Source organism: Aethalodelphis obliquidens, unplaced genomic scaffold, assembly GCF_003676395.1.
Source record: "Aethalodelphis obliquidens isolate GAN/ISIS:26980383/991018 unplaced genomic scaffold, ASM367639v1 scaffold17, whole genome shotgun sequence".
NCBI lineage: Eukaryota > Metazoa > Chordata > Mammalia > Artiodactyla > Delphinidae > Aethalodelphis > Aethalodelphis obliquidens.
The window spans coordinates 24,370,510-24,396,549 of NW_020837961.1; the positions used below are offsets into that span (position 1 = coordinate 24,370,510).

The 26,040-nt window shown below is 46.8% G+C and overlaps 2 protein-coding genes and 2 long non-coding RNA genes across 5 annotated transcripts in view; 1 reads left to right on the forward strand and 3 right to left on the reverse strand.

Moving 5' to 3' along the window:
• The window catches only part of LOC113626058 (uncharacterized), a 48,763-nt gene extending 48,482 nt beyond the window's left edge, over nt 1–281 (reverse strand). The window contains exon 1 of the long non-coding RNA XR_003435005.1: nt 172–281. This is a non-coding gene — a long non-coding RNA (uncharacterized LOC113626058). The remainder of the gene's footprint in view (nt 1–171) is intronic.
• Nucleotides 282–373: 92 nt separating this feature from the next.
• On the forward strand, nt 374–2,824 carry LOC113626059 (uncharacterized). Its single transcript, XR_003435007.1, has 3 exons — nt 374–527; nt 692–894; nt 2,535–2,824. It is a non-coding gene; the product is annotated as an uncharacterized LOC113626059 (long non-coding RNA).
• Nucleotides 2,825–8,145: 5,321 nt separating this feature from the next.
• On the reverse strand, nt 8,146–9,303 carry LOC113626060 (cytochrome c). Its single transcript, XM_027117107.1, has 2 exons — nt 9,233–9,303; nt 8,146–8,983 (listed from the first exon to the last, which is right to left on the reverse strand). The coding sequence occupies exon 2, from the start codon at nt 8,973–8,975 to the stop codon at nt 8,658–8,660; it is 318 nt and encodes a 105-aa protein (XP_026972908.1). The 5' UTR covers nt 8,976–8,983; nt 9,233–9,303; the 3' UTR covers nt 8,146–8,657.
• Nucleotides 9,304–16,505: 7,202 nt separating this feature from the next.
• The window catches only part of ZNF827 (zinc finger protein 827), a 180,212-nt gene continuing 170,677 nt past the window's right edge, over nt 16,506–26,040 (reverse strand). The window contains exons 12-15 of one of the 2 annotated variants that reach the window (XM_027117110.1): nt 24,488–24,679; nt 23,921–24,098; nt 21,898–21,930; nt 20,344–20,455 (exon numbers count right to left, since the gene is read on the reverse strand). In XM_027117110.1, coding sequence (XP_026972911.1) covers nt 21,915–21,930; nt 23,921–24,098; nt 24,488–24,679 — 386 coding nt within the window. In that variant the 3' untranslated portion in view covers nt 20,344–20,455; nt 21,898–21,914. Of the gene's footprint in view, nt 20,456–21,897; nt 21,931–23,920; nt 24,099–24,487; nt 24,680–26,040 lie in introns of both variants that reach the window. The other variant, XM_027117108.1, reaches the window with a different exon arrangement.

The following is a 26,040-nucleotide window of genomic DNA, read 5'->3' on the forward strand; positions in this document are numbered from 1 at the left end:
CTCCGGAGTGCCCTCAAGCCTCCATAAGCCCCTCCCACGTCCCGCCCCGCCCACGGCCCGGCCCCTCCCCGCCGCCGTCTTGGTCTCCCGGCTCCTCCCGTGCGCTCGCCTCCCGTGCGCTCGCCTCCCGCCTCTCCGCAGGTCCTCCTCCTCCCTCCAAGATCCTCCTACCCCGCTGGATCTAGTGTCCGGCCCCTTCTCCTGCTCTTTCTCCTCCGGCTCTGCGACCCTCCTCCCCCTGCATTCCCACCGCCATCCTCCTGCGCGCTGCCCCCGCCCGCGCCGAGCGCGCTGGAGGGAGGGCGCGGAGACCCTGCGTGCGGGAAGGCAACGTCGCTGTCCCGGGCGCGAAGGGCCTCCGCTGCTGCTGTCCCACCGGGGGACGCCGAACTACGTGTGGTTACGGAAGTAGCTGCCTCCTGCTACACCTCTTCCTCCGCGCCCGCGCCCGGCTCTCTGCCCGGTGCCCCGTTTACTCCCATTTACCAAGCCGTCCTTCTCTGTATGATTTCTGTTAAATAGAAAAGGTAATTAAAAGTCGCATACCACCCCTACATACCCATGCCCCCCCCCCCCGCCTTCCCAAACCTCCTAGTGGTTATTTTTGTTCTTTAGCCCAAGTTAGGCTAAATACCTTCCCGGAAAGCCATCTGGTCTGATTCCCGGGATCCCTTCGTATGGTTTTTTTAAGGTCTCCAAACCGTGCTTTGGAATGCTGCCTTGGAGCCACTCGGAAACCTTCAGGGTTTTGCCCTGGCCAGCCTCGTGGAGAGGATCTCGGGCAGAGGGAGGTGACGGCCTCTGTTGAAGGTCTAAATACCTAAGGGTCCTGGTCTTGTGCTGTAATTAATACGTTTTACTACTCCAAGAAAACACAGTTCTCTATGTTAATAGGTATTTATTCATTCTTTCTTTCAGTGTTTGTGTTTGTGTTTTTTTTTTCCCGGGATGCAAAGCATAGCTTAATAGAATACTCTTTAAATTCTAAAACCCGGTGTGAACAGCTTTACGGATGATTTTACAAAATAACCTGGCCACAGAAATTCAGTTTGACCAGAAACATTTATACGGTTGGGTCTACACCTTCTCCCTTTCTGTCCCCCATTCCTCTGCCCCCTAAAGACAAAAAAACAAATGTTAGCCTCTGGAAAAATATTCCCATACACATGGGTTGGGGTTTGTGGTCTAAGAAAAAAGGGAACAGATAGGTTCGTAGAATCATAGTGTTGTAACTGGAAAGTTCCTTAGAATTCGTCAAAAAGTAGTCTGTCGGTTTATTAAGGAGACTCAGAAAGTGTAGGGGTTTACAGAAGATCCCATGGTTTATGAGTAAAGGACTAACTGAGACCTGGGGCCTCATTTGGGGAGGAGACTGACGTCATGTGCTTTATCGCATACAGAGAAATGACTGAAAAAAATTCAGTTCAGTGCTAGCACATTCCCTGTCTCTCTGTCTCTCTCTCCCCTGCCTTTTACTCTGCCCCTCACTCTCTGTCCTGCTCTGGGTCTTGCCTATTTGGGGAGTTACAGCCCTTTCTTCCTTCCCCTAACCTAGGCTTCACTCCTTTCTTTTTTCCTTTCCTTCCTACCCCCCCACCCCACCTGAGCCCCGACCATGAGATTTTATTTGAATTTTTAAAATGAAACCAGGTGCTGCATAAAACAAAAGCAAAGTAATAGCAAGGAAAGACTATCCAACGCGTAAGGAATGTGCTGAGTTTCATGACTCAGGCTGTCCTGGCAAAGAGCTTCGACTTACACGGAGAGGTGGGTGGCACAGAGCGAAGACCATACATGGCAGCCCCAGCCCCCCCAGATAGGCATGATCAAGGCGGCCTGAGACTCATTGCACAAAACCAAAGACTCTTGTTCCTGGTGAAACAAGATTTCCCGAGACTAGAACCAAACGATCATCAAATTTTCCCAGAGAGGCCAGTTCAGGCTGACATAGCAGAGGCCACCCTGAGGTTTGGAGGGGAAGGGAGCCCGGGCAGAAGGCCAGCCCTGGGAAAGAAACTGGCTTGGTGGACCTGGGCTAGGGTTTTGGTACATTGAAGAGATGAGTAAACTGCAAAGTGACATGAAAATTAGCATGAACTGTTGTGGAGACAATGGCTCCCGAGCTCCAGGTGGCAGGATTGCCACAGTGCCTTGGAGTAGGGGAGTATGACAGCGCTGCTGGGAGCCCAAGGGGGGTTTGCTCTTGGCGGAGGGTGTGAGGTGAAGAGCGCAGGAAAAGCGGGTCAGATGCTGGCAGGGTTTCTGGGGTGCCCTGCTTCATGCAACCAGGAGCGGATAAAAGCAGGAGTGGTGGACTTGACATGCACACTCCCAGACACCCAGACACACATCCTCACGTTCTGAGAATGCTTCTCCAGTGAGCAGAGTAGTGGGCTGAGGTGTACATTTTTTCTGTTACTAAGGCGGGCAGAGAGAGCTGAGAGCAGTAAGGAGCGGGTCTCACCTGGCAGAGGTGGTGGGAGGGGTCTGAACTTGGGTGACGTGTATCTTCTTGTGCTCCCTTCATCACACAGGCCTGGGCCGAAGGAGTCCAACAGAGCTTCCTCTGGTTTCCGCCACCCCATTGACGGCTGTCACTTTCTGAATGAGAATGAACCTGGACTGGCATAAATGAGATCTCCAAGCAGAGCCTCCTGGGAAGGAGCCTTATTTTTTCCTTTTCTTCTTTTTCTTTTCCTTTCCTTGGAATACCCGTTGAAAAGCTGCAGCGACTATTCTGTAATGGCGGGAAGAGCTCTGCTTAACTTTTTCATTAAAGTCTACTTACCTGGAAAAATAAAGTCTTTTAAGGACCATGACTACATAAATATTTATAGTGTGAAAGGCGTCGCTCTGGTTCCGCAGGAGAATGGGCTCCTTCAGTTTTATTTATGATATGACACTTGGGTGAGCGACATCTATCATCTGGGTCGGCCCTACACTCTGTTCCACTGAAGCATGTTTCTGGAGTGATTATGTCTGCAAATATTTGCTGTATTTAGTCCCTCTCTTCCCTTAACCCCCTCTTAGCCCTTTTAACTCCCCAAACCATCAAACAGCCAAGCTTATGGTCTCAGGAAGATTTGAACCCCAATGACAAGGCACAGGGGCTGGAACAGTGTTGTAGAAGCATTTGATGAGTTGGGAGGGAATTAGAGTGGGAAGGATGAGTTATTATAGCATCTCCACACTAAGTTGGTTTATGGGGCCTGTGTCTAGCAGGTGAGGGCTCTCAGCTGGGCATGATGGGTTTTGACAGGGGATGGCCACAGCCCTGAGTGATGAATGCAGATAGATCCTTATGAAACTTTCCTTCGTAGGGAACTTTCTCTGGACAGGATCTCACAGGCCCTCAGATCCGTCACCGTGCACCCCAGGGCTGTGAGGGCAGGGGTTGGTGGGAGTTCTATGACCTCAGCTGCATCAAGGTTTCTGGTATAACCCAAGTCTGCCGCAACTGGTCCCTGGCTGGAGGGCTGGAGCTGCCCTCCATCAGCTGTGGAGAAGGGAGGGCCCCCTCTGGCTTCTAGCGTTACAGCTGCACATGGCCGCACCTAGGCATTCCAGGCTGGACCTGGGGCTCAGTGCCTGCTTCTGATCAGCTTGGCCACCTATTGTTTATCCTGGGAAGGGCCAGATCTTGGCACAGGGGGCTGAAGTGTTGCCAGCATTTTATTTTTAGAGACAGGAAAATGTTTGCTTTTCAACAGCTGCTCTTTCTCTGGCACACACCGGGGTGGCGTCAAAAAGTTCAGGCGAGAGATTCCAAGCCCTAAATTCATCGTGTGTGTCATCATAGGCAATAGCACCATAGACCTCTCAACAGAAGCCTTTGTGGAGCCTACGATCTTTTATTAGCAGGCCTCTTGCACAGAGTGGGTCCCTTTGGCTACATCCTGGCAGCGAGAGTTTTCTAGTCCCCAGCCCTCATAGCCTGAGCGCCTAACGAGTCCCTTTTCGGTGCACCAGCTGGTCTGAAATTTTATAGTTCTTACTTCTGTTGAGCTCCTTCCCTACCAATTCATAATCTAGTCCAACTTGGCAGGCAGAGTAAGAAAAACAGTCTGCTAAACCTGACATTCATCACCCCTCCTCAGAGCCACTATCATTATCCTCATGATGATTTGGTGCAAGGCAGTCAGCTTCCATGGCAAGAAGAGCGTTACCACCCTCAGGAAGGGCAATTCCAGGTTTTATTGGAATTATTATTTGTTCCAACATGGTTCCTCTTAAAACATATTTTTGTAGGTCCTGTGATTGTGGCTACTGACAGTTTATCTGAAAGCATTTTGTAAACTGTGATGACATATTATACAAAGGTAAAATGGAATGGATATAAAAGTAAAGAATTAAGTTGTATTTCCTATTTTTCTTTCTCCCCAATCTTTTCAAAAGTTACTTTTTAATTACAAAAATAAAAAATGAATATATTCTCCTGGATTCATTTTTCTTCTAGCTGGAGTACATTCTCTGGTAGGTTTTCCTTTGTTCTTCTCCTTTCTCCACCAGAGAGTGTCTGTGGATAATACATTTCCCTGAGAATTTATTTTCATCTCCAGTGTTAGTTTGGCTTGTTATGGAACTCTAAGTCCAAATTCATTTTTCCTGAGCATTTCTAAGCTATTGTTCCATTATTTTCTTGAAACTTCTGTGGTTGATCTCACTCTCACTCCTTTGTAGACTCTTTTAGCGCTGTCTTTTTCACCTTGGTGTTCTGGAGTTTTATTATGATGTCTCTGTGTGTGAGTTTATTTTTTAAGTTTATCCTCTTTGATACTGATAGGCTCTTTCAATCTGAAGCCCCACACCTTTAGTTCTAGGATGTGGGGTGGTGAGGAATAAACCGGAAAGGTTAAATTGATGTATATAAAAGTTCTGAGGAGGAGAGAGAAGTGGCTATGTGGCCTGAACATTGGGCAGAACTTTAAGGGGTTCTCGAGAGAGTGAGAAGAGTAGGTTTGGAGGAGTTTGTCAATGAGGTGAGGAAAATGTCCTAAAAAGATCTTTAAGATCTTTGGATATACATCAAGAATGTACTCCCTTCTTTGGTGTTTTACTTGAATTGCTGTTAATTATATTTTTTCTGTGGGACTCTTTTTCTGGGATTTGATGCTGAAACTGAACCATAAGACCGCCTTGGGTTAATATGACTTATAGAAGACATGATTATTTTTATAAATTTTTAAGCAAATATCTTTGTTTCATTCTGTGTCTCTCTCTCCTCTCTGACCTCCCCCCACCCCGTACATGCCACGGTTTCTTCTTTTATATAATGAGGAAATGAAACTAGATGCTCCAAATTCCTGCCATTTCTCTGTAACTCTCATTCTCTCTCTCTTACTCATCCTTCAACTACCTACCTAAATATGCCTTTTCATGACGAATAGCTTATAAGAAGCATAGGCAAATAGTTTGTTCCCTCATTCCTGTAATCTAATTTGTCACTCAATGAGCTGTCCTGAATAGATCATACATGTGGACAAACGTGGCAGAACAGCGGCCAAGCTTATAGCAGGTCAGGACCCTAGGCTTACGGTCTGGTGTATGAAGCTCTGCCGTCCCCCGCCTCACCGCTCCACCCCCAGAAGCTTACTATTCTAGCCTGAGGAATTCATTCCATAAATTCTCTCAGTCCACCCATTGGGGTTTGTATGTGGCATACAGGAGAGAGGTTTAGGAAAGGCTCAACCCAGAGTATCTTTGAGCAAAGGAAAAGCAGAAGATGCAAACAAAATTATTCTTCCTGAAACATAATCATTGGGTTGGTTTTTACTTATCGTGTGCGTGTCTTACCTTTTGCAAAGGACTACAGATAGTTATTAAACGTTTAAAAATATGAGGAATACAGGTGTTGACACTGAGCTTCCAAATTCTCCTAGGAGATTTGGGTTGCATGGGGGCCGTTTCTTCGACTTCTAATATACACACTGAAGTGTTTGATATGAAGAGACGGTAAGAGAAGAGAATGTCATCTGAATTACTCACTCTCCTAACTAAAAGGTAATCAGGGCTTGAGTAACCCCAACTACCACGTAGCCTCAAAACCCCTGACAGATACGGAGCTCCTCGTTGATAGATGCTGGCATTCTCACTAGCATGTTAGACAGGCCTAAGTAAGTAAGAATGCAGTATATCCTATTAATATCGTTTTGATGTGTCATGTGGCCCTTTTCAGATGACTCCATATGTAGCGATTGAACTTTGGTAGGTGGATGGCTGGTGGTCTTGAGTTAGGGCCAAGATGGGAATAAACTCTCAAGTACTGGAAGCCCATCAGGGTCGGCTCTGCTGACCTCCGTTATTCTAGACTGAGGAATTGTTCTGAGAATATAGGGCAGGCAGATGAAAACGGTCCGCATGGATCCTCAAGGGAATCAGGCATTTCTTCAAGCTGCCATCAGCGTTTCTTCTTTTCTGGAGTGCAGGGTTTCCTCCACTCTGTGTGCAACCAGTGTTCCATCTGTCTCCAGAGACGGGGATGTTTTCCAAATTATAGATATCCCCCTGCCTTCCTGCAACAAAGTGACAGTGTGAGGTTTTTAAAACTGCATTAAGAACCATGCATTTACTTTATATTTTCAGGATTCTGTATTTTCAATTTTTGTTTCATCTATAATTGTGTCTTCTCTTTCCTACATTTTCCTTCATCTTCCCTCCCACATTTATGTTAAACAATGAATGCTCTATATATTTGCAGGTATATACTCTTCTGGAATTTGGTACCCAAGAAGAGAATCCAATTTTAAGGGGAGAGGTTCTGAAATAATCACTACCCCTTGTTTTGAAAATTTAAGTTTTCATATAATAGCATTTGTACAAGCTGGCCCACCTCTAGAGAAACACGTGATAAGTATCTAGCAGATGTCATGATGTCATTACTGCAAAGTACTCCCCTTAAAAACCCTTCCATTTTCACTTCCTCTGGATTCACTGCTTTAATGGAAGAGCCCGCCAGGGTGACACATACACTTTGCTTGTCAAAGTGTGGTCTGTGAGGCCCTGCCAGATGGTCTCCTTCAGAATAAACGCTTTCAATATGATAATATTTATATTTGTGTTTCTGGCATGAATTAATAATTTTCTCATGATATTTAATAAGAAACAGATTATTTCACTTCCAGCTCATAAAACCCCGTACCTTTCTTTCCATTATGTCTGACGAGGGTTATTTTTTTCCTGTTGGTGAGCTGGCAGCAGGCATGGGGGGGATCACTGAGTTGTAGCTCTTTTAGCCCAGCTGAGTGGTGTGCATCCCGGAAGGGTTGGAGACCCACTGCTCTCCACAAAGGTGGGGTTTGCAACGCATCAGAAAATGACAGTCAGGGTAGCGTGAGACCAGGGCTCTGACATAAACAATCACGTTTAAGCTTCAGGATTTACCCCTGAGGTCTAATCTTCTGGAATTCGGTGACTGAGTCTGTCCTCTCTGGCCATATCCATCACGTGTTTTTTTTTTGTTTTTTTTTTTTTAACCGGGCTGCACTGCATGTGGGATCTCAGTTCCCCGACCAGGATCAAACCTGTGCCCCCTGCAGTGGAAGCGTGGAGTCTTAACCACTGGACCATCAGGGAAGTCCCCCCCCATCATGTCGCTTAAGAGACCTATCATATTCCTTTCTAAGCCTTCATCTTTTCACACTGGAATCCTTATTATTTGATCATTCTGGCCACAGTAGTGGGGGGTGGCTTTCCACCCCTTGACCATTTTTCTTTTTTTGCACTTCTCCAGACTCTTGTATTTAGGGGAAGTACCACTAAATTTCACCCATGCAGCCCTTTTCCTGCAGATGTCTTTGACTGACAGAAACTGGTCCAGGCAGATAGCAAGAGCAGGGATGGTGTGAAGACAGACCACCTGCACTTCACAGGATGAATTATACCAAAAATGATGAGGAAAATTGGTTTGAAGCACGGCTGGGATTGTAAGACCAGCAGCTTTCTCTTCTCTTCGAAGGACTGCGAAGTAGGGATGGGGACAGGTTAGATCTCCCTGAGAGGGAAGGGATGGTTTGACATCTTTGGGCAAGTACGAGGCACGCATGATTTTTTTTTTTCTTTCACTACCAAACTTCATACAAGAGTAGACTTTTCTCCTTGTCACCAGCTGCTCACCATCAATTCATTCTTTTTTTTTTTTTTATTTTAGATGGAGAATTTTAATTAAATTGGCATATTTAAGACCAAAAAGATAAAGTGGACATTGTCAGTGTATCTTCAGCCCTTGCCTTAACAGGTGAATGAACACAACTTGAAACACAGGTGAATCTTGCTGGTCTATGAGACAGTGAAGGGAGCTTCTCAATATTTAAATATATTAATATAACCAGTTATAGAAATCTAAATATAAAACCAATCTCCTATAGGGTTTGAGAAGGCATTCACCATATCCCTGAAAAGTTTAACATTCCTTTTTCAAGTTTAATCATCTCTTTAGAAGGGGAAAACACTGACAGTACTTGCTGAACAAGAATTACTATCAAAATTCAAAAAGCTGACCATATTCATTTAGCCACAAGCCAATCTTATTTAAATCAGGACAGAAATATTACATCAGCTATTCATGACCTGAATTCTAGTGTATGAGATCAATTTAAATATGGTACACATAAAAAGTCATGAGACAGCTGTTTCATAATAAATAAGGCAGTGGCCAACTATTACTCATTAGTAGCTTTTTTGAGATAAGCTATCAAGTCTGCCCTTTCTGACTTCTTCTTAATGCCAGCGAAGATCATTTTTGTTCCAGGGATGTACTTCTTGGGATTCTCCAAATACTCCATCAGCGTCTCCTCTCCCCAGGTGATGCCTTTGTTCTTGTTGGCATCTGTGTAAGAGAATCCGACAGCCTGACCTGTCTTTCGCCCAAACAGACCATGGAGATTTGGCCCAGTCTTGTGCTTGCCTCCCTTTTCCACAGTATGGCACTGGGCACACTTCTGAACAAAAATCTTCTTGCCCTTCTCAATATCACCCATTTTTAAATCTCTCCGAGGTGCCTGAGCAGGTTAAGGGGGGAAGCGACAGGTGGCCAGGAAAAGTAATGACTTATTGGAAGAGCAGCAGCTTTTGCTCTCTTGGAAAGAGGACGTGACGCGCTGCGCAGCGTCCACCGACTCCCGCCCTCACTCCGGAGGAAATCTTGTCTATCACTGCCATAGCCCCGCAGTCCCGACAACGGAGGGCCCGCGTCTCAGAAGGAACCGCGAACAAGCCGCCTCCGAGCTTTCAGGACCGTTCTTTCTCCGTGTACGACTAAGCCGTTCCCGCTCACAAGCCAAACGTCCCGCTCTGTAATCCCAAGGACACCCAATTCATTCTTTAACCTGTTGGAATTTGGTTTCCACCCCCAACCTGTCACTGACACTGCATCCTGAAAGATCACCAAGGACCAGCACATCGGTAAAGGCTGTGCAGTTCAACCTCGGCCTCCTCAACCTTCTGTGGAATCGCATATGTGGCCCTCTTCCCGCGGCTCCTTCTAAGTGCTGTGCTTGGCCGTGACTTCTCTGATCGTTGTTGCTCGGTCTCCTGTGTGGCCTCCTCCCCCTGTAAAGTTGGCGTCTCCCAGGGTTCTGTCTTTGGTGCCTTTGTTGTTGTTGCTCTTGCTGTAGTCACCCTCGCCGCTGGCTCCAGATACCACCATTGTGTCTACAAGTCTGATCATGAACTTTCTTCCGATCTCTAGAATACCTTCTTCACAGGCTTTTCTACCTGAGAATGTCCTGTTCAGAGAGGAAATTATTGTGAGACACCTGGCAAGGATGCCGAGGACCTGCGCCAGGATGTGAAGAGGGGAAATACAGGAGAGATTCATACAAGTCTTGGCAGATAAAATGAACAGGAATTTGATGGATTCGCGGTCCAAAGCAAGGGAGGAAGAGAAAGGAAGAGGAGAGACAGAAGGAGGCAAAGCTGACCCCAAGTTTTGGAGCTCGAGTAACTTGGAGGGTGGGTGTGCCCTTATTGGTCTAAAGAACACATGGTTAAGGGGCAGATTTAAGGGAGAACATGGTGGCTTCAGCTCAGGATATTTGAACCTACCACATCTCTCTGGTTCATTTTTGTCTCTCGAGTCCTCCTTTTGCAGCGCTGCTAGAATTATCTTCCTAAAACACAGGTCAGATCCTGCCATTCTCCTCCTCAAAATGTTTTCTTAGCTCTTATTAACTAGAGAGTCGTTTAGATGTTCAGGCTCCTTAACAAGGGATTCGAAGCCCTGCACAAGCTGGCTTTGTTTGGTTTCATTATAATCTTCTAGCACAACAGAACCCACCATGCAGTTTCTCACCTTCTTGCTTTTCCTCAAGCTGTTCTCTCAATCTGGAATGCCTTCCCCACTTTTCCCGCCTCTGAGAATCCTACTCAGCCTTCAGATTGCAGTTGGCATGCTCCGTCCCCCACAAAGCCTCCTGTCACCCTGGTTGGAAGTAGTCACTCTTTATTCAATATTTCTATAGCAATTTATGAGTACTTTTTCCTGGTATTATAATGCATTTGCTCAAACGTGCATTTCTTCTATGGGTTGGTAGATGTCTTAAAGCTAGGGAATGTATCTTACTTTATCTCTGTTTCTTACCAGCTGCCAGCACATGACTTTCCGCATATTGGTTGCTCACTTAATAATGAATGAAAAGGAGAGAAATTGGTCAAGGTTAGAGTGGAAGCGGAGTCTGGGGTTTGCGGGGAGAAGTGATTGGTCGGATGGGCTTGGGTTTGCTTTAGAACATGGCAACTGGGGTGGAAACTCTGGGTTGTGGAGAACAGGTGCAGAGAATAATAATGAGGGAGGCGGTGGATTATGGGTAATGTGAGGAGCTCATATTTAAAGGCAGGATCCCGTGACACAAGATCACACGTAAACACAATTTAGCGTTCCTCACAGGCAGACACGCCAAACTGTAAAGTCCTTCATCAACGGGAAATTATTATTCTGCTCATTTAAAAAGACACATTGGCCTCTTTGCATAACCAAGATTCCTGCATATTCAGTGATTGCTGCCATGTCTATTGTCTGATGCCATAAAGAGACGGGACCTTGACCGATAGTATGGTGATGACCCATTGCTATGCCCGTTTATTTAATTGTAGAAAAGATGGGTAAGGGCATATTCTGATTAACGAGATTTCTTTGACCCTTAATTATTCTTTTCATATGTTACTCTTTCATCAACCTGTATTTATTTTCAGCAGTACAAAGGAAAAATGAAAAGTACTATCTTTTAATATTGTGAATTCCAGAATAAGAAAATTTATGGTCTTCCTTCTGGATGCTCTCACACAAATGCATATCTATAATGTTTATATCTGTACTGTGTGTGTTCTCTATGCAGTCTCTCTATGTTCTATGTAACCACGCTTAGCCCAATCTTCCATTAGTGAAAGGACTGCCAGTTGTGGGTTAGAGATGGAAAGAAACAGGTGAAATATCTGAACATTTCAATTTTCAGTCAGTCGTTTTCCATGAGGACAGATACCTCGCTGTTCAGCCCCAGGTTCCCCTGGGAGATACAAGTACAAAGAAAATGCCAGGCGAATGTAACTTTTTTATTCCTCAATGAGTTCCGGCTACCAACCCCTTTGCTGGACCTGCATTCACGAGAAGTTGGGACCTAGGAGAGCCACCAGGATGCCTTTTGCTTGGGCTTCAGGTGGCCACCAAGTCTGGGGGATGGCCCCTGGCCGCTGGCCTCGTTCTGGGCTCTCACGGGGCTCTCCCAGGTCAACGAGGCTCTCTGAGGTGGGAGACAGCCCATGTCCCTGTCAAGTGATTTCCCCTTAATCAAGTCCTAGAAGGGCTCAATCTCGTTAGAGAAATCAAAAAGCAAACCCCAAAGGAGGGAGGATTCTAAAGAGACTGCGCCATACAGGTGAGAGGGCCTTTATCTGCTTCTCATATGCCACATCTTCCCTTCCGTAGCGCCAGGACCCAACACTGCCTTGCCTCTGCCCAGCTCCCAGTGGAGGAAAGGAGAAGAGCTTCAAGCTAACCTAATAGGTTGGATGTGTAGCCAACGTTGGTTTAGAGGCTAAAGGGACGCCAACCTTTAAGCCAAATATGACCATTTTATAAGACACCTATTGTCCTGCGTCTCACAAACTCACCTTATGACTCCAGCCTTTGCTGTAGCCACCAGCTACGGTCAGGTGGGATTGACAGCCCCTTCCCTTGGCTTCACCAAGCAGCTCTTGCTTTCTGCCCCACTGGCTTCTTGGCCACCTCTGTGGCTGTCTGTGGGGACCGACTCAACCACTGCAAATCATGGGCAAAGCTGGAAGTGCAAGGGAGTTCACACTCTCTGCGGCTACTCCGGCCGCTTCTCCCTTCTCTCCCTTGGGCTGTCAATTCTGAAATACATTTACACAGCTCCGCATGAGGTTTCCCAGACGGGTTGCATCCCAGTTGTTCACAACGATGACTAGCTCACCGATGTGCCCTGGGATTGGCTTTCCCCTCTTAACTTGCTTCACTCATCTAGTTTCCCACCTTTATTTCTGGAATTTCTTTCCAAAATAAATGTCAGGGTTCAGCTTTTTAGTGGAACCCAGAAAAGAGAGAGAGAGGCTACAAATGCTGATTAAACCCATTGCATGGAGAATGTTCTAATAGACATTCTGTTTGAAGTGGGACATAAGGGGAAAGGGGACTTGATGGTCTCTTTTTATTTTTTTAAGATTTTTTTGAGGTGGACCATTTTTAAAGTCTTTATTGAACTTGCTACAATATTGCTTCTGTTTTATGTTTTGGTTTTTTGGCCACGAGGCATGTGAGATCTTAGCTCCTCGACCAGGGATCGAACCCGCACCCCCTGCATTGGAAAGCTAAGACTTAGCCACTGCACCGCCAGGGAAGTCCCTGATGGTCCTTTGTAATACACACTGAGAAGTCTGTAGACCACTAATTAGGAATTGCAGTTAAATAAATATAAGAGAACACTGAAGCCAAGCGATGGCATCTCTTATCTAGAAATCTTTGAGACTGGAGAAACATCATTCTAGAGTTCAGGCTGGAGGATGCCTAGATAAATTTCTCAGGTCCTAGCCCAGTGTTTACTCTTTTAGTTTTGCTTGTCTGATGACGGGGACCGATCAGTTATTTTCCTGTGTCTCTGTAAGACACATGGAGCCTTTCTATCCAATGGAAGCACCTGGAAGCTTTGATAATGTGCTTAGAGTTCTTGGGCTGAGAGTCTGTCTCAAAAAGTGGCAAAATGAGAATAGTATCAATATATTCTTTCATTATGTTAAAACTAAAATGTCTTTCATTACCTGTTAAAAGAAACCATTTGCTCTTCCCCAGAAAAACATCTGAAACGTGGTCGGCAGGAGCTTAGCGGGCACAGCTGCACTTGAGGAGGTTGGAAGCAGGTGGTGGGAGAAGGAGGGTGCAGAGTTAGAGAGATGAAGATGGGCAGGGCAAGACCTTTCCATCCCCGCCTGGCTACCCGCAACTCATCTCACCAGATCAAGTACCCATAGTTTGGCAAAATATGTTTAAGCCACCCTCAAGATGACTGCAGGGAATCCAAGCGTGATGACTTGGTGTTTAATCAGAAGAGACACATTTTAGGCCTCCCAAACTCTGAAGCGGGCAAAAAAGTATTTTTAGTCATTGTTTTCTCCCTTAAGTCTGTTGTGGCTTGAAAATGTTGAGGTGTCATTTTTCGCTATAACTGCCCTGCAAGGATTCTGCTTTGCGACCACTTTTGCTTCAAAGACTACTGACTTTTGCTTGTTTAGAAAGAGTAGTGGAATCTGCGTATATTAGATGTTATCTGTTAGGGCGGAAGGGGTCTTAGACACCATTTAGTTCGATCTTTCTTTTTATAAGGTGCTTTCGAGTCAGACTTCAAACTCAGGTGATCAAACTCCACGGGAATGTCTTTTGTGGTTGGATAACATTATCTGTAATCCAGATATTCTCACTAAATAGGGCAGAAAGCCACCTGTAGGGGAAAATACTTTAGAAGTATGAACTGAGATAGATTCTGTGTTCTAGTTCTACAGTTCTATTGAAAACTGACAACGAATTAACTATACTTACCTTAACTCCATCAAAAAAGGAATCCTAAGGGGATACAGCAATTGATTTTCCTTTTCTCCTTTGCAGCTCCTATGAACATGAGCAGAATTTACATTTTCCTCTTTTACAGATCCAGCTATCAAGAAAGAATGATGGGGCTTCCCTGGTGGCGCAGTGGTTGGGAGTCCGCCTGCCGATGCAGGGGACGCGGGTTCGTGCCCCGGTCCGGGAAGATCCCACATGCCGCGGAGCGGCTGGGCCCGTGAGCCATGGCCGCTGAGCCTGCGCGTCCGGAGCCTGTGCTCCGCAACAGGAGAGGCCACAGCAGTGAGAGGCCCGTGTACCGCAAAAAAAAAAAAAAAATAAGAAAGAATTATGAAGGGGAGAACTCCTACCTCATAAAGAAGAGGCCCTGATTGATAACCTCATATCATTCAGACCTTGGACGGGAGAAGAATGGGCCCCTAGGTCCCCAGAGCCACATTTTATTTACTCCAGGGCCTGCGTGATGGGTATTTGCTTTCTTAGTGAATTGTAATTACTTGCAAAATAAACCTCACTTTGAGTGGGATTCTTGTTTTGAGAGAGTTCTATAAGTAAAAGAGTGTTGGCTGGGGTCTCTTGAACATCTGTGGTTGACGGCTCCTTGGAATGGAGTCCGAATCCCAAGAGTATTCTCTGACCCTGCGATTTTGCTCACAGGTTCTGAGTCACCGTTGGGAAAGATTCCAGCTTTTCATTCTCTGAGTGAGAAACTGATGAGATCTTGTTTATTTTGCACGAGCCCCCTGACCGTTTATGTCCCACTTCAAACAGATGAAATCACTCAGCTGCTGTCCCTTTCCGTCCCTCCCTCCCCTTTTGTATGAGCTCCTCCCCACGGACTGAAAGCACCGAGGTGACTTGATTCTGTGTTTTGGCCACGAAGGAGACGTGCCTTCCCCTGCAAGTCCTTCGTGAGCCCCACGTGACCTTCGGCAAGCGAGGGTTCTAATGTGACGCCCTGACTGTGGGTATGGATGTACCGGTGCTCATCAAGCCTTGCCATTTCTCCTTGTTCCCCTGTGACCAGCACTGCGGCTCTATGAAACGGTCAAGGATGGTTTCTGGTGTCCACCAAATGGGGCCAATCAGCCGTAGAGACGTTATAGAAAACATGGCCTTGAGTCTTCGCTTACAGTCTTATTTAGTTAACAAGACAGTAGGAAAAGTATACATGATCTGGTATTAAATTCAAACAGGGGCCGCATAACTGCCTTGGAGTCCACATGCAGCGCTCTCTGGGTAAGTGAAGGAGGCGGATGAGGTCTGTCTTCTCACGGATGGCTCCCATCCCAGCCACTCCTCAACGCCACTGGAACCCCTTAACAGGGGAAACAATTGCCAAACTGATGATTATTTTCTTTCTACTTCTGGCATTTTTCACCCAAAGGGAAAATGTGAGGTAGGTGTGGAATCTAAGGGAAAAGAATACGTACACAAGATGAGATGCCATGCCTGCTGTAGTGCTAGCAAAAAGCCAAGAAGTCTGACTTACTTTAATATTTTCAATAAATACCAGCCATCCCCAAACAAAGTGAGTATTTGAATCAAGTGAGAGAACTTGATTCAATCACTTAAACACGGTTACTGGATGAACAAATGAAGGGGAGAATAGTGTCTGATAAGTGACTGGCCATTTTCAAAGTGGGTTCTCCTACATTATCTCATTTTATAAAAAGCAAATTTGATCTTTGTGAATGTTAGAGTGAAGCAGTTCATAATTTCTTCCAACAAGCCAAGGACGTTATACTTAGAAGCAGGCAAATTGTGAACCAGGCAAAGTATTCTCTTTTGCTCCTTTGTATGTTTCACCGGCCATCAAGGATTCATGGGGAAGTTCTCTAAGGGACAGAACTTTAAAATGGATTTTAAAAAAAGTTGTTTCAATGTATCAGTGTGCTATCTCACTCTCTCTCTCTCTTTCTCTCTTTTGGGCTCAGTTTCTTTCTCTGGTACCTTCCTTTGAATGGGGAACTCTTACTTGCATTTGGATAGATTATTATTTAGCTTGCAAAGCATATCATTTTCCCCCTCATTACAGTCTCACAGTTGCCAGACTTCATTAAGACAAATGGAATTACTCATCTGTTTTCCCCCCGCTATGGCTATGGGGTCAATAAAATGCTGTTAAGCAGGAGAGGGTAAGGCTGGTGAACACTTTTAAATGTCACTAAGTATTTTCAGGAAGGAGCCGGCCTGCAGCTGTACTGATTGATGGATATGCTCTCGATCCTCATGGCCATGAGTGATTTACATAATACCAGTTTGCATGAGAACCATGGTTGTTCAAAACTTGCATTTTGCAATAGTTATAACTAGTCGTGGACACTTCCTGAACGTATCTAAAATACACTGAAATGTGAAACTCAGAACAAAGCCAGACAAAACCGTGAGATTAACAAGTAGCCAAGGATGGCACCCAAGAAAGAAAAAGAAACAAGAGTATAGCCAACCTTTTTTTTTTTTAATTAGAGTATATTATACTTCCAAACTGGATACACTAGAAATTGGCAATGCAACATAAGATGCAAAGGAATATACCAGTTACTGTCAAAATGACCCTGTACAGCCTTGTAATGCAAAAAGCTTTATACAATACAAATTTTCAGTAATGTACATAAACCTTGACAGTATGATCATCTGAACATAATATGAGGAGTTAAAAAAAGGAGAGAAGAAAGTGCTGAGAACTCTAACTGCATTACTATATGGAAAAATAAGCTAGCTTTCATTGAAGAATGCATAGTGAAAACAGAATTGAAGTTAGTTGGCAGGTGACTATCTCAAAGACATTAGTGTTCTACACGGAAAGGATATCTATGGAATACATCCTTCCCTGAGTATCAAACTGCAAACCAAATTCAGGGGTACATATTACTTCGGTGGAGTCTGAAAAATGCTGTAGATTTTTCTTTATTAATAACAATAATAATAATATAAAAAGTCAAACAAACTCCAAACACACCTTTTCTCACTCAGAAAACTTTTATAATTTACCAGAAAGATTGATGACTCTTTCCAAAGTGCTAAAAAAGTTGCCCAATTACATTAAGCATGACTAAGTCATTCAAATACAAGTTCAGTGGCAAGCATCTGAGCGGCAATTGTCTCCTTCCGACACCCTTCTTGATCTTGAAAGTTTCACCCTAGGACCTCGTATTGCACAAGTGGCATGCTGTAAAATCCGCAGTTTTAATTGTCAGGGCCACCCTTCAGGTTTTTAACCTGCTGGTGCTCACGTGGGATTCGCCCTCCTGCCAGCCTCTGTGGGATCACCATGGCCCTCTTTCCTGTCATCACTGAACTTGTAATTGTGAAAGCACATGATTAGCCAGGTGGCACATTCTCCATTATATGGGGAAAAGGACGTGACTTTAAAAAAACCAATCCACCCATAAGCCCGGTATTCTTGGAGTGTATCGTCCATAACTGTCTATAGTGTCTTTTACTGAGACATTGATTATGGCGACGTTGAATGACGTTTCAAACGTGGCCAAGAACAGATGTCTCTGCTGGAAGATGACCCAGGGTACGGGAGCTTCCTGCCCTAGCTGGCTCAGCCTCCCTGCCCCTGGAGACATCTCCTTAGTGTAAACAGGTTGCCAGGGCTGGATGACTGGCAAGGGAAGTGTAGCACACCTGCTAGGTCTGGGGGAGGAAGGGTGGGTATAAGGGAGGACCATGGTGTGGACAGAAGACTTCTGGACTCCTTCCTGTAGAACGGTACCAATTTCAAGGGGAGCTTTCAGTGAAGCAAACTGACTAGAGGAAGAAAATTAGGGATGCTTTTATTTTCCCCCGGTGGAATAGATGAAAAAAAAAAAAAATCCCAACCCTAGGATAACACATGATGGAAAAACAGCAACGCAGTAAGAAAGCATTCCTCCTGTACACCAGTTCTTCAATAGATAAATAATATATAAACTTTTATATTCCAAACTTCTCATTATTATACAAAGCACATTTCTTCCTGCTCTTCAGCCTGTTTCATACTGGAAATTCTGTTGTCTTAAAAAATACAAGCCATTAACATGTTTAGCCAAAGATTCTTTTCCTTTTCTTCTTTTTAAATCACCCATTACTTTTTAAGAATAGCAAAGGGCTGTACAACCAATCCATATCTGCTTCTTGCCGCGATAAAGTGCTGCACATAAGTTGCCATTTTAATGACCACAAAATAAGAGCTTTAAATAAGTATAAAGTTAGCTTCCTAGCAGGTTATATCTACCAGGTGTTAACAAAATGGAATACAGAATTATTAATAACATGGAGAATACCGCTATAGCCTGACGATCTGCAAACACAATGGAAACGTCTCAGGGGCATAAACTGAACGGTAGGACAAAACAGCACCTTTTTGTTGGGTCGTTATATGTCAAAGAGGTTATGACAAAAGTTTCAAACATACAGTCTACTCTTTCCATAAAAAAGGTACATTTTCTTCCTTTTATTTTACTTTTCTTTTTTGCAGATGAGAAACAAAAACTAGTGCAAGACCAAAAGCACTGTGCAAAACTGCCATTTCTTTTTTAGTCTGAGCATTTATACCCAGAATTTATCCAAACCCCTTTTAATCTCCTTGGCTGGATTTATCAACCATAAAAATTTTCACTCATACAGTTTTTCTTTTCCTGCAAACAAATGGTAGCCACTGACTTAATACATCACATACATATATATATATAATCTGCCCTTAAAAAAAATGATGCACTGTGTGTGTGTACCATACACACTGCATACGTATGGACACACACACAAAACACACTTAAGTTTTGTGATGTCGGCTGCAGTGCTGCAAGCTATTTCTCCCAGATGGGGCTCTCAATGGCTCGCATCTTCCTAACCAGAGATGCGCGCACAAGGTCTCCAGGACTCTGTCGGAAATCTCAGGCAGCACTGAGATGTCTACCATTCCTTCGTCGCCTTAGCACCAGGCCCTACCACTCTGTAGCCACAAGATAGAGAGGGAAAGGTAATGAAGGAGCTCGGGGTGCGACTGTAGTGGATGAACCACCCAGGAGGGCCAAGAACGTTCATCCCCGTGAAAGAAGCCAGTACAAAGGATGTGCAAACGTTATGGCACACGACACACGGCTGTCTCTTTCCAAATCCACAAACGCCCACACGCCCCATTCACCCAACAGAAAACAAAATGCACCGGTACAGAAGCTTACAAGTGCTGATTGCTATTAAGGACACTCTCGTTAGGGTTTAACAAGACGAATTTCCTTTCAAAGTACGGAGAAGGGCTGAGGGTGGGAGTGTGTGGCTGGGGAGGCATGCCTCTGAAGGTAGACAGATGCAGTAGGTCACCTCTCTGAAGATTGGATAAAGCAGCTTTCAGGTCAATGCAATAGGTATACACACAGAGCCAATTCTCTATTCCTCACTAAAGATATACAGTACACGTGGTCAGACCCGGGCGGGTCTGTAGGTTTTGCAGCAACGTACACCTGCTGGGGTTGTGTTTAAGTTTTGTGAGTTTTGTGTTTTTGTCTCTGTCTCTTGGTTTTTGGTACAGAGCCCGGCTGCCCTCAGACAGTCTCCGCTCTCTCTCTCAGTCCGAGATAGGCGAGGAAGGAGTGTTTGGGGGACGGGATGCTGGGCGGCGCAGTCTGAGGTCGGGGAGGGTGGAATGTGAGATCCAACTGGTTCTTGGGGTATAACATCGTCAAGGGAATGAGATGGGCGAAATCCGAGTTCCGGTACTTGTCAAAGCGCAAAGGGGAGCCATTCAAGGGCAAGGCCTTGAGTGCCAGGTTGGGCTCGGAGCCGCCGCCACAGCCGCCGCCGCCGCCTCCGCCGCCGCCGCCGCCGCCGTGGGCGGCCGACAGGGCCACGGTCTGCAGAGCCTGCGAGGCGGACATGACCGACAGGGGAGACAGGAGGTGGCGGGCGCTCCCGACCACGAGGAGCGGGGCCCCGGGGCCGGCGGCTTCCTTGGGGGCCGGAGCCGGGCCCTTCTTGTCCTCCTCGGGGCTGTCCGCGCTCTGGTGCTTCTTGACGTGGCGGCTGAAGACGAAGGGGTGAGTGGTCTTGAACAGGCACTCTTCGCAGCTGAAGGTCTGGCGCGGGGCGTGCTTCAGCTTCTTGTGCAGGTTGAGATTGTCCTTGCGTTTGCAGCTGTAGCTGCACTGGTCACAGTGGAAGGGCCGCTCCCCGGTGTGCACGCGCACGTGCTCGATGAGCTTGTTGGCGGTCTTGGACAGGTAGCCGCACTGGTCGCACTTGTAGTGGTTGCCGAGGCGATGCTCGCGGGTGTGCGTCTCCAGCTCCAGCTGGTTGGCCTTCACCGTCTGGCAGATCCGGCACTTGTACTCCATCTTGTAGTGGGTCTTGAGGTGGCACTCCATGGCGGCGGGGCGGTTGGTGGAATAAATGCAGAATGGGCACCTGTGGGCGGGAGGCGGGGGGGAAAGCAAGGACAGGGGAGGGTCAGCCACGAGGGCTCGGCGGCCGCCCGGCTGCTCCCCGCCTCACCAGCCTGCCCTCGGCCGCCCTCCCAGCTCCGAGGCCCGGCCTGACCCCTGCCCAGCCCGGCCCTGCCGCCTCCTGCGGGGGCGACGAGGACCCTCTTCTGGAGCCGTCCCTCGGCCTGCTCGGGGTCTCCTGGCTGCGCCCGCGGACGCCGGCCCCCAGGAAGGGGAGCAGAGCCAGTGCGGGAGGGGGCGCCCGGCTAAGCTGTTCTCCCCTCCGTCCTCCCCGCCCGGCCCCTCGGAGCCCTCCCCGGCCCCCCCAGTGGCCTCGGCCGAGGGCTAACCCTCACGACCTCCCCTCGAGATGGGAGCAACACAGAGAATCGACTTTTCATGCACCACACCAAGCACACGCAGAAAGGCTAAGAGTTTTGAAGAACAGCTTATAGGGGGAGAGCTACCTCCAGCAAACAGAAAGTCGTAGGGGTCAGAATCGTGCTGATGAAAGGGTGGTTAGGACGAGAAGGCCTGGGTGTGTGTGTGGGAGTGTGTGTGTGTAGATGCAGAGACCTGTGCTCCTAAAACCTGCCTCCTACAGCCCTGGGGTCTCCATCAGGGAAGGGAGAGGAGGACCAGGGGCGGGCTCGGCAGAAGGAAGCCCACCCACCAGCCCGGTTAGGAATGGGGGATGGCGGGAGGGAGGCGACTGCTATCTGGAGCTTGAAGACATTATTAATGCATTATTAATGATTAATGTTATTACATCATGGAAATAATCATCATCCAAAGGGATCATGAACTCTCAGCGGGCAGGACCGTCTCCCCCTTTTCTTCTGCATTCTCTGCAGTGCTCGGTAGAGTACTCAGCACATGGTGGGCGCTGATTCATTACTGGACTGGTCTCTGCAAGTCACTTAGGCAGAGTCTGTCTAGAAGGGACGGTTTCAGTCCCAGCTCTGCCACCTTATTGGGCTGGCTGTGCCCTGGGACAAAGCCTGGGTCTCTCCATCCTGGGCAGTGAGGCTACGCTACCCGCGAGCCTCCCGGCTGTCCGGAGGGGCGGGGAGAACAGAGAGGGCAGGTTTCGCTCTGTAGAAGCTGCCGGGCTCGAGTCGGTGGCTGATACGCTAGCTGTAGCCTGTGTGTGCTCTCTTTACCAAAAGAATGCAAATGCAAAAGTGGCTGCCTCGGCTCTGGCCTGGCACCTGCAGGGCAGGGCCTGGGAGGGAATTGTCCTCGGAGGGTTTGGAGAGGTTTTCAGCAGAGCCCAACACACCCAGTGCCCGTGCGCTGCGCCTCAGCACCAAGCCCGCCGTTAGCCTCGGAACCTCAGCTCACAGAAGAGTGCACACGAGAGAAATATAAAGCCCATTCCCAGGTCAGGTGCACACACAACCCCTACGCCAAGCTGGGCCTTACCTAGAGGAGTCTGAAACTCACCACTGTCCTGAGCTACGGCAAAAGAAAAATAATAGTATAATCTTATTTGATCTGCATTATGAACAGGATATAGAGTACAAGCAGTCCCATCACAGAAAAGCAATTTAGACATCGGCAGTCTGTTTCACGTTAAGGACATTTCTGTGACCCACGGCTCAGTCTTTCCTTCGCTGCTCAGGCAGAGTGCTAAGGGTTTTCCGTGCTCCCGTTACTTATGGTAAAGACACTCTCTCAGGCAAATTAAAGCTCTGATACGGCCAAGGGAAAACAAAACAAAACAAAACAAAGACTCACTGTACAGCCAGAAGGCTTTAGCAAGTTTTTCAAAGTATTCTTCTACTTGGTCATCCTAGAACATAAACTATTACATAGGGGACCATTAGTACTGTACGGGAAGTGTCTATACCCGCAAAAGCATCAGCGTTCACTCTGCATCCTCCCCAGTGGGTCGGAGGCTCGGGACTCCTTAGGTCCCCGAAGAAAGGGGGCCTAACTGGCAAAGCCACAACTGGCAGGGGCTGCGGGTAATGGGTGTGACTGGGCTTCTGGGCAGGGCAATGAGTGTTAGTCTAACCACGGAAATACATGGCTTTTTTTTTTTTTTTTTAAACATGAGTACACAAATATTTAGAAAGGGACAGTGGGAATAAACAAAATCAAATTCCCAAATAAGCTCGTGCTAGGCATTTCCCATTTACTGGTGGTCGGGAATGATAATCGCCCCTCCCCCCATCCCATTTACCCACCCCTCCCCCTCCCACCTAATCATCCCCAAGGGTGAAACAAAATGGGATCCAACAGTAGGTGCTGCTCCTCTGGGCAAGTTCTTGAGGAGGGTCCCCCTGACCCGGCAGGAGCCCGGGGAGTTCACCCTGCAAGGAGCCCCCCCCCGACTCGACTCCCAGGCTCCTTCTGGGTCTCTCCACCCCTCACCCATTCAGGACAGTCATGCCACTTCTCTGGCAAGTTGTGAGTTTCAAAGATAAAAATGTTTAAAAACAAAAGGTTTTTTGTTCTTATATTAAGTACAATGTCATTTTTCATTCTTTTAATAACAGGATCATTTCAGCTAAACATGAATAATTATGCTTTGAAAGTGGTACGTCTTTCTGTGCCCAGTGACAGATGCTTTTCTCTTTACTAGACCATAAGTGCCTCCTGAACAGGGACTCTGATTTCAGAACCACTGGGAAGATTAAACTCTGGTTGTGCTCGGACGTACATTTCCCGAGGGTGGAAATTATGTTTTATTCCTTGTTTGCCCTTTAGCACCTATTATCAAGCCAGACACACAGTGCATTTGATAATAACGGACGGGTCTCTCTTCAGACCAGAGGGCTTGTTGCAAATATTGGTTAATGATGATGCTCATTGTCTAGGTCTTTGGGGATCTGTGGAGAACATGTGACCGGAAATGTCAGATCTCACAAAGGCTACACCAGGGAGATCCCAATGCCAGCTCCTGGGAAGGCGTAAGGCATATGTGCAGGAAGACACGAGGCACATGATCTTTGCATGAAAAACGGTGCCTCTTGCCTGTTCACACTGGCAAGGATCCGATATTTGGGGGGTGGGTGTGTGTATGGGGTAGCTGTAATGCTTATTTAAAAGACTTGCGGCAAATCATCTAAAAAACAGAGGATGAAGTGCAGTGTCAGTGTAATGATTTACACCTGGGGACACGAACCCCCAAGTCCCTTAAAATCAAGTCTGAGTGAAACTCAAGCCGTGTAGGATGGGTCTACCCTTGCGTGCCTGTGCCAAGCTGCTTCAGCAAGTCGTCTTGTGAAATGGAGTCTCCTGCTGATATCTGCCAACCTCCTGGGGGGCAGATCTAATTCCTATCCAGCTAAAGGCAGCAGAGGTGCCTGACTAACCACCCCCCATGCCAAGCCCCCCTTCTGCATGACCCCAAAACCTTCAGGGGAGGGGATGGGGTAGGGATGGGGAAAGGGTGTTTAATAAACAACACAGTAAAAGGTTCTGTACTTGCTTTCCTTACTTGAGCCCACCGGTGGGGACAGTGTGGCATTTCTTATGCTCCAGCAGCTGTTCGGGGGTCTTCATGAACTTGTGGCACACGTCACACTCAAACATCCGGGTGATGAGGTGGATCTGCAGGTGGCGCTCAAACATGTTCTTCGTCTTGCAGACAAAGTTGCAAAAAACGCATTCGAACCCTGAAAGGACCGAGGCTGGGTGTACGGGTGCATGGGGCAGAGGGACAGGAGGGCAGGAGTAGGGCAGAGGGACAGGAGGGCAGGAGTAGGACAGAGACCCCCCACCCTCCAGCTGTACCCTTCCAGGCACCGTTCCCTGCATCTCCGGGCTAAAAGGTGTTAAACATACAGCTTCAGAATCAATGTCACACTCCCCATCTTTCCACCCCATATACAGATGCCAAGTAAGCCAAAAAGCACACGTAAATTTTAGATGATACGTACTATACCGTTCCCAGGCCTAATATCTGTTTTCCAACATCACTTCTGTCAAGGGCTTATTCTCAAGACTGGGTCATCCCCCCCCAGAGTGGGTAGGGTTGAGTAGACCAGCCCACCTCCTCCCTTACCTTTCTCTGGCTTTTCCTCACTATTCAGTGAGGGCTGGCTCCCAGGCACGACAGAGATGACCAGCAGGTTGTTTCCGCTCTTGTTTTTCTGGGAGCTGTCTGAATCGTCTTTGCTGTTGGCTGAATCACTCAGAGCTGAGAGGGAGGATGAAGAGGGGCTGTTTGATTCACTGGGGGTCTTCCTGTCTTCCCCTGAAAAATGAAACAAACAAACAAACCCAGGTCTGTTATTTAGGAGATGAAAACCCTAGAATAATAGCAATTATGGGTGGGGGATTTGGGGCCTCATGTCTACATCATCATTCAGGGAGCACAAGCTGAGGTTTCCAGCTCTCCCAGTGCTGGATCCCAGGTCCCAGTCACCTATGGTGATGACACTTGTGGTTCTCGGGCCAAGAGTAGATATTCAGTTGGCAAGTGTGTATTGGCGTCTTATAAGAATTAAAATAAAATGACAACAATAGCTAAGATGAATGTGTTACCAAGTTCTAGAAACTTCAGATGCGTTAAATGGGTTATCATGCTTTAAATGCGCTATCTCATTTTCTCCTCTCAAAAATCCAACGAGGCATGACTATTATCATCCCCATTTTACAGACTAAGGAAGGGAGGCACAGCCAGGTTAACATGGCCTTGGTCACGTGGCTAGGAAGTGGTGGAGCAGAGATTTCACTAACGTCTGTACTCTTCATCAGGGCACTGGACTCTCCCTCAAAACCAGGAGTAAACAAGTCAAGAGGCCATTGAAATCTAGTGTCAGGAGACTTCTGCTACCATGCAAGATGGAGTGTCAGAGACGGGATTTACCATTGCTATTTATCAACTGACAAAAAACAGACAAAATTTATCAAACAATAGTTTTCACAACATTGGACATGAGGCAATAAAGAGGAGTGACCCCTGAGAGAGAGGAAAGAAAACAGGCAGGCTCTAGGTTTAACCTGCTTCTGCCTTGAGAGATTTTACTTTCCAGACTGCAGTACAGGGTTGGGGAAGGGCCTGGCAGACTCACTGAGTTGAGGAGATAGAGCTGAGGGTCTGAGGAGATTGGACTTTGCAGGACAGAACACCAGAGAGGAAAGAGCAGCACAGGAGAGGAACCCGGAGACCTGCAGAGAATGTCCCTCAAGGACATTCAGCAGGGTAGGGGTCAGAGCATGTGTGTGAGGAAACTCCCCAAAGCTACAGGGAAAAAAGCCATCTGAAAGGCTTAGAGAACAGTGTCTGTTTCCACTGGCCAAATGAGAAAAACTTATAATTCCCAAGGCATTGAGTAGAAAACTGAGGAAGATCTTTGAATTGTGGGTAATGATTAGCCCTCCATGGAGCACTGCTCCAGACCTGCCTAACAAATCATAAAAGCAAGACCCCAAAAAGGTCAAAGTTGCCAAGTAATTAACTGAATCCTAAGACAAAGGTCAAGACTGTTTATAGGGATATAAAATGTACAGCACCTGACAAGGTAACAATCACAATGTCTGACATCCAAACGAAGATTATCAGCATGCCAAGAAACGAGAAAACACAAACCCCAAACGAAAAGAATAATCAGC

Coding starts and splice junctions, on each gene's coding strand:
- LOC113626060 (XM_027117107.1), bottom strand. CDS start 8,975: ATGGGTGATATTGAGAAGGGCAAGAAGATTTTTGTTCAGAAGTGTGCC.